General features: G+C 40.6%; 1 protein-coding gene across 4 annotated transcripts in view; it reads right to left on the bottom strand.

Moving 5' to 3' along the window:
* Positions 1-8,277: 8,277 nt before the first annotated feature.
* The window catches only part of LOC122542270 (activating transcription factor 7-interacting protein 1-like), a 191,431-nt gene continuing 185,802 nt past the window's right edge, over positions 8,278-13,906 (bottom strand). For all 4 annotated transcript variants that reach the window (XM_087978327.1, XM_043679842.2, XM_043679841.2 and 1 more), the window contains one exon: positions 8,278-9,265. In XM_087978327.1, coding sequence (XP_087834453.1) covers positions 8,849-9,265 — 417 coding nt within the window. In that variant the 3' untranslated portion in view covers positions 8,278-8,848. The remainder of the gene's footprint in view (positions 9,266-13,906) is intronic.

Raw genomic sequence — 13,906 nt, forward strand, 5'->3', positions numbered from 1 at the left:
TGACTCCAGCATCCATTCCCTGACCAATAAAAGCAAGCATGACATGTGCTTTCTTTACCGTCCTTTACCACTCTTACTTGAGTGGCCACTTTCAGGGAACTTTGGACTTGAACCCCAAGATCGTTCTGAAAACCAATGCCATGCAGGGTCATGCCATTAACGGTTTAATTTTTCCTTAACATTTGATCTCCCAAAGTGTAATGCCTCAGTACTAATTGAGATTCATATAATCCCAAAGTGTAGTGCCTTAGATTAAACTCATCTGCCATTTCTCTACCCATATCTGTAACTGATCTATATCCTGCTGTATTTATATCACAATCAGCAGAGGTCCCAGGATCCGTGGAAAGCCACTAGTCATGTACCTTCAGCCAGAAAAACACCCACGCACCTCTGCCTTCTATGGGCAAGCCAATTCTGAATCCACACAGCCAAGTCATCACTGATCCCAAGCATCTTAAATCTTTTAGGTGAGCACACATTAGTTTTTATATGTATTAATGGCCAATAATTTGCCTCCACTCTAGAGAAAGTGATTTCTGATGAAGGGCCTATGCCTGAAACATTGATTCTCTTCCTCCTCACATGCTGTGCTTTTCCAGTAACACACTCTCTCCTCTTACCCCTGAGAGTGGGACTTATTTGACAGCAAGTGCAGTGCTATTTAAGAAGTACAAGTCCTCTGGGTGATGGAACAATGGAATCAGGTAATAGAGTTTACAGCTGAAGCAGCTTGATCATGAGGAAAACATTTATTAAAAAAAAACTCAATGCTCAAAGAAAATATGGAAATGAGAAAACTAGGATTTGAATTGCAAAGGATAAAGAGAGTGATCACAGATGTAAGCTTGAAGTGCTACAGGTTCAGAGTGCAATGGCAGGGGGCTGGGAAACAGTGCAGCAGGGTCAGCCAGTGGTGGGATGGAGGGCAAAGTAGATGTTAGGATCAGTAGGTCAGAGAGGAAGACTCGGCAGAGACGTAAATGAACATGACAGAACTAATGGGCTGAAGTGTGTTTATTTAAATGCAAGGAGTATTATAGGTAGGGCAGATGAACTTAGTCCCATGCGCTGATCTGGGCTCTATGATGTTGTGGCCATTACAGAGACTTGGTTGAGAGGGGAACAGGACTGGCTGCTCAACAGTTCAGGATTTCATTGTTTTAGACAAGATAGAGAGGAAGTAAAATAGATGGAGGCATTGCATTACAAATCAGGGGAGAATATCACAGCTGCACTCAGGATATGCTGGAGGGCTCATTCACTGGGGTAATATAAGTAGCACTCAAACATAAGACTGGTGCAATCACTTGGGTTGTTGTACTGGATAAGCAGAACGCTTTTTGTAGTAGGGAGTAGCAGCAGGGCATCTAGAAAATTATCAGACAGAGTCAAGGTGGTTTTAGGAAAGGAATATTGTATTTGACAGTCTTTTTAAAAAGTTCTCTGCAGATGTAACAAGCAAAGTAAAGAGGAACCGGTAGATGTAGTCTATCTGGATTTAACAAGGTATTTAATTACAAGCCACATACATCATGGCCTGTTATCCTGTTCAGTGTTTTATCAGCCTACATAGAGGAATGACCAAAACATTTGGGGGGGGGGGGTAATAAATCCATACTTTGTGCATTGGAACACTAACTATCAAGGAACACAGGATCTGCTAGGATTTCAAATGCTTACAACTGTGTAAATGACTTGGATGAAGAGATCAAAATTTGCTGTATCCAAATTGCTGATGAGAAAGTGGGAAAACCAGTTAAGGATGCAAAGTTATAGAAAGGTCAGTAGGCATAAATTTGGCAGAGTAGAAAAATTGTAAAGCAGTGCATTTATTTAAATGGGAATACCTCAGAACACTGCAAGACACAGGAATCTGGACTGGATGTCTCCTGTGAAACAACAATTAATTGGCACCAAAAACTGAATATTGGCCTTTATTTCCAGGGTAACAGTCTTAAAAAGTAGGGCATTGGTTAGATACACCTAAATTATTATGAAAGTTATGACCTACAGTTTTAATGAGGTGTATATACCTGCACTAAGAACAATTCACTGAGTCAATGGCTGGCATGCATGGGTTCTCATAAGGTAAGATTAAGCCTCTACTAATTGGAATTTAGAATACAGAGATGAGCTTATTGAAACGCACACAATTCTGAGGGGGCTAGTGTAGAGAGGATATTTTTCCCTCAACATAATTTAGAATTATGTGGTATCTTGTTGAATAGATGGCTAGGTTGGAGAAGCTTGCTCCTGTTTCTTAAATAAATCATCTAGTCATTATTGCATAATTTGGGAGAGATTTCCATTCACAAATTCAAGCATTAGAACTTGTATATATCGAATCCCTACAAATCCACACTGACCCTCTGAAGAGTAACTCGCCTAGACCCATTCCCCTACCTTTATTGTCCTGGATTTACCCTTCCTAATGCACCTAACCTACACATCTTTGGATTGTGGGAGGAAGCCAGAGGAAGCCCATGCAGACACTGGCAGAGAATGTACAAACTCCACACAGTTGCCTGAGGATGGAATCAAACCTGGGTCCCTGGTGCTGTGAGGCAGCAGTGTCATCATGCTGTCATTCTTCAAAGTAATTGGTTGTGAAGACTGTAGAACATCCTATGGTCACAAGATAAATTACATAAATGCAAGTCTACAGCTGACCGACTACCATCTTTGCAAGTGCAATTAAGGCATAGTCAACTTACCACAGAGACATTCAAGGAATAAATACAAAATAAAAATCAGGTATTGTAATATTCAAAACTACTTAGGTTAGTTGGTGTGAATTATCTGGATTGCTTATCATTGACTATTGATGCTATCAAGTCCCTTGTAAATTGCCCACAAATTATAAAAAACTGCAATGAGGAATCACAGCTTGGACCAGACAGTTTTACAGAACAATTAATCGGTCTCTTAAAAACCTCAAATCACTAATGTTGACAGAGTACACCAGGTCTGGAACAAATATTACTTGTGAAATATACATTTATAATTAATGACTTTTGTTCATTTGTATCACCTGATCTATTAAATGGTTATAAAAGAACTCAGTCAATGCTGCTTTTTATATCAATTTTTAAAAAAAATCCTAATCTTTTGCTTTTGTTGTGTATATTTCTACAAGACTTTCTCACAAACCTCATTTCAATTGCCAGCATTACATTACAAAACCGTGAATAGTTTGAGAAAGGTGAAAATCCACTGATTTCTCTTCCTTGTAGATTAACCCTCCCCTCAGATTAGTACCTCATAGCGCATAACAGGTGTTGGCATGACATTAGCCTTCATGGACTATTTCGGAAATTTTGTATATAAAATCTGAGATACAGCATAATTATAAAATCTGTTATCCTCACATTAGTAAATTCCATAATGGTAACTGATTTAGCATTTACTCCAACAATGAGAGAATATTTAAAATAGTCCTGTAAGATCTACAAAATTCAAATAGAGGAAATCAATGAGTTACAGAGGTTGAGCTATTTGGGCAGAGAGACCTAAATTTCTGGAATTTCCAACCAGGCTGCTGCAAATCCTGTTGTTGCTACTACCTGGATAGTTCAAAAATAATTGTGTTCCAAGTGTGAGCCACTAAACATCTGCACTGAATGGTCAGATTGCAACAATGGGTTTGATCTGTTTACTGGTTTAAATTCGTCACATTGCTATGAAAATCACAACTGGTGCAAAATCTGGTTTGGTTGTCCCTCAAATGGAAATAACAGCCAGGTGCACATCAAGAATCAGGAAGTACAAAAGCTCTTAAACCCCTGATTTTAATATCCTTTGAAGCTTTAAATACACACAAGAAAACTAAGCCAATTTTAGTGCTGAATATGATAAATTGGAAGCAGAAAGATACAGACCACTTACAGTATGGTCAATAAACAAAAATTTGTAATTCTATAGTATCCTCCACCCTCATCGTGCCAGATTTGGAATATCAAATATTTTCCAAGTCAGAAATTAGATGTACACTTTGAAGTGAGAGGTGTCACAGCAATCATGGAATCCCTACAGTGTGGAAACAGGCCATTTGGCCAAGCAAGTCCACACTGACCCTCCAAACAGTAACCCACCAAAACCCATTCACCTACCCTATTATCCTAGATTTACTTGACCAATGCACCTAAACTACACATCCCTGAACACTATGGGCAATTTAGCATGGCCAATTAATCAAACATGCACATCTTTGGACTGTGGGAGAAAACCAGAGCATCCGGAAACCCACACAGATATGGGGAGAAAGTGCAGACTCCACACAGTCGCCAGAGGCTGGAATCAAACTAGGGTCCCTGACGCTGTGAGGCAGCAGTGCTAACCACTGAGCCACTGTGCTGCCCATAAATGAAATCTATAACATTAAATAGGGAAACTTGTTTTAATAGAGTGGTCTTAAGAATGCTGAAGTCACATTGGACTCTATGTTAAATGTTTCTCTCTCCTCAGATACTGCCAGACAGCTGAGTCTCTCCAGCATTGTTTATAATTAATAACGACATCTTACGAATGAGGCTGTTTTGCTCATGTACTCCCCCTTCAATTAATGTGACAACCAGGTCACTGGAATATAGTGACATTGAGAGAGGGTGGAATCTGATTTCACTGAAACAGAAATGTTACACCCTACTCGAATTAACAGGTTGGCAAATCAAGTGCAAATTGAAAGTTTCGTTTTACTTATTGATCGACTTGTCGCAAATATGCAGCTTTGCTCCTCTGGCTTGAAGTATATCATCCACAAAAAAAATTAATACTGGGTTTGGGTTATTAGTTGGAGAGAGAGTGAAAAGTGAAAAGAACACAAATTTCATACAACATGTTATAGTTGCATAATGTTCAAAAATGTTTTGACATCTTGTGCCAAAAACAACTGGCAATTTAGTATTACATGACATTCTTCTCCCTTAAAAACTGAAATGCTGAAATAGTTACATTACAAATCCTATGGAAAACACTTGGTTAAACGAATGTGTTGCATCAGAAAGGCAAAGGATAATAAGTTAGTTCAGTTACTGGAGGGATAATGGCACACCAATGTCATCCAACTCATCAAGTAACACAAGCAACCTATATTGCCCATCTTCCTCAGCAGTATCCATCGACCAAAGTGATCTAGCATTTTGTTTCACACATTGCATAGCATTAGTTCATTTTAGTTTCCATTATCAAAGAACCTGACTCACTATAAACAACAGGAGTATTTATACGTAGTCTTTGCCAATATTGAGGTGTGCATTTAGAATTCAGCAATGAATCTGTTTGGGAAGGAATAAGTTGTTATTGTACATTCAAAACTGTCAACATAAAGAATTCCAATATCCATTACATACACAAAATGTATGATTAAAATATGAAACACAACATTCAAGCAGCTTCACAAGTTCTATGACATTACAACTTGGCAGCAGCTTAATTGCAGGAATTCTTTGATATTCAAAATATCCAGATAGGACAACTGGTAACACAAATCTAGTCAGTTAAAACCCCAGGGCTTGGAGAATTTCTAAATGAGTTAGTTGAATAATTGCTTCCCTTTCCCAGAGACTAGTCAAATTCCTTGGCCATATAGTTCCCAATGATGCAGTATAAACCTCCCCTATTGTATTACATGGGCAAGTCCACACAGTGAACACATAGGAAGCTATTTGACTGTTGCTTGGAGGAAATCCACAGATCAGTCCAGTACTGCCTTGTACAACATCCACATATATGCATTGACCAGCATGTTTTACTGGATGTCCAGCAGCTATATCAACTTACTTCCACATTTGCTTTGGGCAATTTTGATTCACATCTGCCTGGTTGATATTCAGATAACTCAGCTGAAACTAGTATTTAAAAAGCTGCATCCTGCCATGTGACAACCATGATTTCCACTTATTAGTCTTTTAAACATGCAGGCTGTCTACATAAAAAGAACTGAGAATGGTGAGACAAATCAAATACATTGAGGAAAGGAGTTTTGGGAGTGGTGGTGGTTCTGAGGGGGATGGGGGGGGGGGGGGAGGAGGGGGTGGAGGGAGTGGCAGAAGGGCAGATCATAGAAAACTAAATTCCAAGTTCAAATTTTAGTTATACACAAGAGAAGATAAAATTGATAGGTTCTTTATTTTCAAACTATAAACTTCAGGTTTTAGTGAACAAAATATCACTTAAAAGTAATTTGCAGGGCAACACAGGATGACATCACATTTCTGAAATACAACATCAGCACGTTTAACTTGCAATTGACAGTATACTACTTTTAACAAATTAAAAAAAGCAATTAAAAATGGCAATACTTAATTACATTCAACATGTTCCAGCATTTCAGTGTTTAATCCCTCCCTGGGAGAGAGATTGCTTAGTATTTATTACAAATAGGTTTATCATAATTTATTTCTGTACCCTGTGGCTAGAAGCCTTCACAATTTAATAAATGGAAATTGCAGTGAGTTAAAATTCACTTCTTCTACTGATGAAAGGAGCATCAGTTCCCAATATCGCACAAGTTGGCAGGTACTTGAATCCCTTTTCCATAACATGCAGTGCAATATACATTTTGTCTACAAGGAGTGGCATCATTTATTTCCCCAAGGTCCAGAGTGCTGTATCCTGGACAGATACCATGCAACATAGCGTCCATGCATCTGGTGACAGGCAGTAACTTTGCACCTCAGCTGGTTGCAATCTTTTTACCAGCTGATATGGGAAGGAGGGGAGTCTTCCTACTATATCACCCCTTCCCCCTCCCCCAACTTTGAACACCACACTGCAAAGCAAAACATGCTCTGGTTAACTCCAATCATGGTGAATATTTTAGAACTATCTTCCTTGAATTCAGCCCAAGGGCATACAAATACTGATGAAAATATTCTGGCTGTGAATGACAGCAGGGTGAAGCTGCAGCCTGGAGCAATCGCTTATTAAATTGCAGTAATATTTGACCAAAATGTTACCAGTACAGCCTTCAATGGAAATCAAGATTTGTGCACAGAATTACATTTGTTGCTGTTCAAAGTTTGTGTAAAGATTATGGAAGGAAATTTTGCTGCTTTTCTAGTTTTATATAAAAAATCCTCAGAATTAGAGCAAATCTCTGGGTTCAGGTTAGTTCCAGGTCATATCTTGGCAGCTTAAAAACATCAGATTAGAATGTATCAACTTTTAAATTACTTGGGGAGTGCGTTCAGGGAATCCTTCCTAAACAGGACACTATGTTACTCACATTATCAGTTGCATCTTAATTGAAATCACTGAGTTAAGAAATATTTTGTTTTATTCATAAATTATTTAATTTACAATAGTTCAATGACAAAAGAATGCAGAGACTTTGTTGGATACTGTGCTGAGAATGACTTACTTGATGAGTCACGATCCCTTAGTGACCAAGGCAGCAGTAGAACACTGACAAAACTGTCACCATAGAACACAGGATGCACAACTTACACCAAGTTGGGCTTGCTTTGTCACTTTACCATGGTCTGTGTAACCAGCTGGGATGCTCATAATTGTTCTAAACAGTAAAGTTACATAAACAGTGCTGGCTGTCAATGTGCAAGCTCAAACACATCTGTGATATGTCCAATGTTGGCAGTCCAAAACAGCTGAAGAAAGTAACCAAAATGGGGAGAAGATAGCTTGCAACAATTTGCAGATGTTGAGAGTTCATTTTCTCTTCATGCTGACTGATGGGTGCAATGCCTCAGAGGACAAACAGGTCCTGCTGCATGCTCCCAAAACCCTGACTTGCCTTGACAGGCAAAGTGACTGGAGATTTAACTTGTGCTTGCTGATTACATCAAGTAGGCATGAAATTTTGCTGCTGGCAAGCAAGAATATGTACAACATAGTGGCTTTAATGGGAGAGCAGGTCTGAAAATTTACATAGAGACATACACACACATATATTCAAAAAATATTCATTAGACCAGAAAAGTGGTACTGATGAAAAGGGCTCTCTCAAAGTGTCAAACTCACTGTCCAGTGACCACATCACAAAGTACTCCTTTCACACTGATTAAAAATATATTTTGAGAATTTTATCTGTCTCTGGAGTGCACAGATTACTCTGATAACACATTTAACAAAAGCATTTGGCAAAAAAAAACAGAATTTGCTTTTATTCATCTCCCACCCCCACAACACAGAGAAGCATCTCATTTTAAAAACTTGGAAGTTTCAACAATCTCACTGGATATGAATGAATGAGGCGTGTCCGATTTCTTCAATGAGGCTCATGGTCGATATAACACCTCTTAATAATCAAGTATGCAGTCCATTGCAAGTTGCATTTATTTCAGTATTTCAGAATGCAATAAAACTCACTTTCCTATGGTCACTGCTGATCAATTTCCACTGCTATTTGAAGTGATAACTAAAGTCGCAGTGAATATAGTTTAAAAAAATAACAATAAGATAATACATGTATGAATGATCATGTTAATGGTCTGTATCACGCGTCACATTTGGGAATGTTTTTCTTTAAAACCCAAACTAATGGCTGACCAGAGAATAAAGAAATGTCATTTGTTGCTGCTGCTTCATCAGTCACTATCACGTTGTGTCCCAGTCAAACTGGGTCTATGGTGACAAAAGAAGCAACTTCTGTCTGGCAGCAGTAATACAGCACCCTTGGTGCAGTGTCCTGTCCTTTCTTTGCTGCAAATCAGCGTTGCCTAATTTATACTAGGACTCCCTTGTGTATTACAGTGTAGTGTACACAGATACCAAGAGGATCAGACAACTATAGAAAAACTACAACACGTCATGCATGATGTAAGAAAAGAAATGAAAAAATATCATTGTGGGCCTTGAGGTTCATTGTCTTTGATTTTTTTTTGTTGAATTAATTACTCTGAGTCGACATCACATCAGTCGACTGTGGATCACAGAAAGCCCCGTATCGTCCATAAATGTCTTTTGCTCGGACTGCAAAGTAGTACTTGCTTCCAGATACAAACTGAGTAAGGGTGCAGGCCATGGGAAGTGGCAATGCCTTGACTTCTCCAATCTTCTTCCATTGGGAAGGAGTCGTAGTAGCAGGATCTTCATGGTAGGCATAGAGATGGTAACTGTCCACAAGTGCACAAGACCGGTCCACTTCAAGGACACTCCACGACAGGACGATTCCATTTTGACTCTGAACACGGGCTAGCTTCAGGTGGGGTTTCTGGGGCGGAGAGGTATTAGCAGCTTCTGGAGGTAACCGCTGCGGCACTTGGGCCTCGGGAAGTGGTGCTGGGTGGATAGGTCGAGGTGGATCCTACATCAAAACAGATAATTGATTAGTAATTTCTAGACTCAGATCGCTGGCCAGAGGGGAGAGAGGGGCAGTGGGGGGGAAAGAGAGGCAGGAGAGGTGGGGGGCAGAGAGAGAGGGGGAGAGAGAGATGAGGGAGTTTGAGAGATGGGGGTCAGGGAGGGAATGGGGGAGGGGTCAGTGAAGGGAGGGAAGGGAGGAAACAAAGGAATGTAAGAAATAAATGAATGTTAGGTTGTGAAGAGGTAGAAAGAGGCTGGTATGGAACATAAATGCTAACAGATCAATAGAAAATAACTAGCCTAATTTCAACGCAAAAATCACAATTAATAAAAAGCAGAATCCAGCAGTTATTTCCCAACAGCAAAAGATTAGGAAGTACAGAATGATGTTTCAGCTGTAAGTTCTTGATCAGATTTGCTCTAGGTGAGGTCTAATCAACTCAGACCACTGCACCTCAGGGTGGATATACAGGTCTTGGAGTAGTTATGGTGTAGAAGACAATTATAACAGGGATTAAAAAGTTAAAATAGAAGACAGGCTGAATAAACCTAGTTGATTTTAGGAGATTTAGGGATGATCTGGTAAAACTAAAATAACTCACTTGTTAATGATCTCAGTAACACCCAAACAATCTAACTGAGACAGGCCTGAAGGAAGGTGAAAATCAACTAGGAGAAAGTGAAGACTGCAGATGCTGGAGATCAGAGCTTAAAAATGTGTTGCTAGAAAAGCACAGCAGGTCAGGCAGCAAAGGAACAGGAGAATCAATGTTTCGGGCATAAGCCCTGAAGAAGGGCTTATGCCCGAAACGTCGATTCTCCTGTTCCTTTGATGCTGCCTGACCTGCTGCACTTTTCCAGCAACACATTAAGTTCTGAAGGAAGGTGAACTCAAATTCAATAACAATTGCAGTGAATCTTCCTATGACAGATGCTTTTACTGTCAAATGAGTTGAGAATAGGAGAAATCCTGGAAGGGCTTACATTTTGATATAATTGGGCATGGAAATGAAGATTCCTTTTTTGTTTCTGTTATCTCAAACTCTGTGACCAAGGTTATGGTGTTTACATTCATTAGTGTCTTACAATGTTGACATCTTGAGCAAATTACTTGAGAGTACTGTTAAAAAGATTTAACTTAAGGGCAGAAGTAGTTTGAATCTGTACTGTTTGAATCATAAATTTGTATAAATTAATTAAATAAGTAGAGATGGATGGACAGGTGATGTCTGTAGCTGTATGATGTGGGAGCTGGCCAATTCCATTGTGAATGGCAGTGACCAGGTCTGCAGCAAGTGTTGGTTTCTGGAAAAACTCCAGATCAGCATTGATTATCTGGAATCTGTGCTTCAAACATTGTGGCACATCTGGAAAGGGGAAGAGTTACCTGGACGCTTAGTTTCAAGAGATAGATTAAATAATTCAAATTCAGTAAGTGATCAGGGACAACAGGGTGCGACTGTAAGTGAGGCAGGTAGGGGCATTTGGAGTGCAGAAGCTTTACCTGTTGGGCAAGGTCAACAGCTATGAGATTCTTGCTCCCTATACGGATGAGGGAAAGGGCTGTGGACAGGATGAGCCAGCTGACCACAGCACGATGGTGCAAAGGCCATTCAAGAGCAGGGAGCAAAAACACTAGTTGTTATAAGGGATCCTACAATTAGGGGGACAGATAGTATCCTTTGAGCGCCAGATCAGGAGTCCTGCATGGTGTGTTGCCTACCCAGTGCTATGGTGCAGGTCATCTCCGACCAGCTTGAAATGATATTGGAGCAGGAGGGAGAAGATATAGTTACGGTCCACAAGGCTAGGAAGGAGGACCTGTTTGGGGATTATCAAGCACTAGGAAGGAAATTGAAGAACAGGTCCTAAAAGGATCATAATCTCTGGATTACTGCCCAAGCCACGTGCAAACTGGCATAGGGATAAGAAAATCAGGGAAGTAAACGTGTGGCTAAGAGATTGGTGTGGGAAAGAGAGATTCCATTTCAAGGGACATGGGCATCAGTTTTAGAACGGGGGAAGGCGCGGGGTGGGGGGGGGGGGGGGGGGGGGGGGAGAAAAGAGGATCTGTACTGATGGGACGGTCTCCATCCTGAACTGATCTGGAAGCAGTGTTCTAGCAAAAAGGATAAACAGGGTGGTCACTAGGACTTTAAACTGGTCAGTCAGCGGAAGGGAAAGGGAAAGCGACGGGGAGTATGGAGTCAGGGAGAAAAGATCTGCAACAGGTTAGCATGTGCGCAGGGTTTAAGTTCAAGGCAGACTAGGAATGAAGCAAAAAGGATGGATAACTTAGGACATATTACTAGAGACGTTGGAAATCACGAGGATAAGAAAATTAGCATTATGGTGCTTTATCTGAATGCTTGTGTATGTCACAAAGTAGATGAATTATCAGCACAAATCATCGTGAATGATTATGATGTGGTAGGAATCAGAGAGACATGGTTGCAGGGGGTTCAGGACTGGCAGTTAAACATCCAAAGATTTACAACATCGAAATGACAGGGAGGTGGGCAGAAGGGGCAGGGTTGCATTGTTAGTTAAGAATAAAATTAAATCTATGGCATTAAATGACATAGGGTCAGATGATGTGGGGTCTGTGTGGGTGGAGTTGAGGCAAAAAAACCATAATGGGATTATGTACAGACCTCCTAACAGTGGTCAGGATCAGGGGCGCAAGATGCACCAGGAAATAGACAGGGCATGTCAGAAAGGCAAGGTCACGGTGATCACTGAGGACTTCAATATGCAGGTGGACTGGGTGAATAATGTTGCTAGTGGATCCAAAGAAAGGGGAATTCATGGAATGCTTACAGAATGGCTTTTTGGAACAGCTTGTGATGGAGCCCACAAGAGAGCAGGCTATTCTGGACTTAGTGCTATGTAATGAGCCAGCCTTTATAAAAAGGTCTTAAAGTAAGGGAACACTTAGGAGGCAGTGATCATAAAATGGCAGAGTTCAGTCTGCAGTTTGAAAGAGAGAAGGCAAAAAATCGGATGTAATGGTGTTACAGTTAGGTAATTACAGGGGCATGAGAGGGGAACTGCCGAAAATTGACTGGAAGCAGAGCCTAGCAGGGAAGACAATAGAGCAACAATGGCAGGAGTTCTGGGTGTAATTGAGGACACAATACAGAGGTTTATCCCAAAGAAAAGAAAAAATATCGGGGGGGGGGGGGGGAAAACGGGGACGGTAGAGAAGAAAATCAGGAAATGTATCAAACAAAAAAAGTGGCCAAGAGCAGAAGATTGGGAAGACTACAAAAACAAACAGGATAATAAAAAGAGAAATAAGGAAGGAGGGGATCAAATATGATGGTAGGCTAGCTAGCCATATTAGAAATGATTGTAAAAGTAGACATTGGGCTGCTCCAAATTAATGCAGGAAGGCTAGTGCTGGAAGGTAAGGAAATAGTTGAAGAACTTTAGTACTTTGTGTCAGTCTTCAGTGGAAGAATGAGTAATATCCCATCAATTAAGGAGTGTCAGGGGAGAGTTGAGTATGGTAGCCATTACAAAAGACAAAGTGCTAGAAAAGCTAAAAGATCTAAAAGTCGATAAATCTCCTGGTCCCAACAGCCTATGTCCTGAGTTCTGAGGGAGGTGGCTGAGGATATAGCAGAAGCGTTGGTTGTAATCTTTCAAAAATCACTGGAGTCAGGGAAAGTCCTCGATGATTAGAAAATCACTGTTGTAACCCCCTTGTTCAAGAAAGGGTGAAGACAAAAGATGGAAAATTATTGGCCGATTAGCCTAACCTTGGTTGTTGGTAAAATTCTAGAGTCCATCGTTAAGGATGAGATTTCTAAATTCTTGGAAGTGTAGGGTCAGATTAGGACAAGTCAGCATGGATTTCATAAGGGGAGGTCATGCCTGACAAATCTGTTAGAATTCTTTGAAGCGGTAACAAGTAGGTTAGACCAGGGAAACCCTGTGGATGTTTTCTATCAAGACTTCCAAAAGGCCTTTGATAAAATGCTTCACGGGAGGCTGCTGAGTAAGGTGAGGACCCATGGTGTTCAAGGTGAGCTACTGGCATGGATTGAGGGTTAGCTGTCTGACAGAAGGCGAAGAATTGGGATAAAGGGTTCCTTTCTGGAACGGCAGTTGGTGACAAGTGGTGTCCCGCAGGGTTCAGTGTTGGGGTCGCAGCTGTTCACTTTATATATATTAATAATCTGGATGAAGGGACTGGGGGCATTTTGGCGAAGTTTGCCGATGACACGAAGTTAAGCAGGTAGTACTGAGGTGGTGGAGAGGCTGCAGAAAGATTTAAACAGTTTAGGAGTGGTCCAGGAAATGGCTGATGAAATTCAACTCAGCAATTGCAAAGTCTTGCACTTTGGGGGAAAAAAAAACAATACAGGCATGGATTATTTTCTAAACAGTGAGAAAATTCATAAATCCAAAGTACAAAGGGACCTGGGAGGGCTAGTCCAGAATTCTCTAAAAGGTTAACTTGCAGGTTGAGTCTGTGATTAAGAAAGCAAATGTAATGTTGTCATTTATCACAAGAGGGTTGGAATATAAAAGCGGCGATGTGCTTCTGAGACTTTTTAAAGCTCCAGGTAGGCCCCATTTAGAATACTGTGTCCAAATTTGGGCCCCACACCTCAGGAAGGACATACTGGCACTG

This window comes from Chiloscyllium plagiosum, unplaced genomic scaffold (assembly GCF_037043375.1).
Source record: "Chiloscyllium plagiosum isolate Xiang-an unplaced genomic scaffold, Cpla_swu_hap1 HiC_scaffold_33, whole genome shotgun sequence".
NCBI lineage: Eukaryota > Metazoa > Chordata > Chondrichthyes > Orectolobiformes > Hemiscylliidae > Chiloscyllium > Chiloscyllium plagiosum.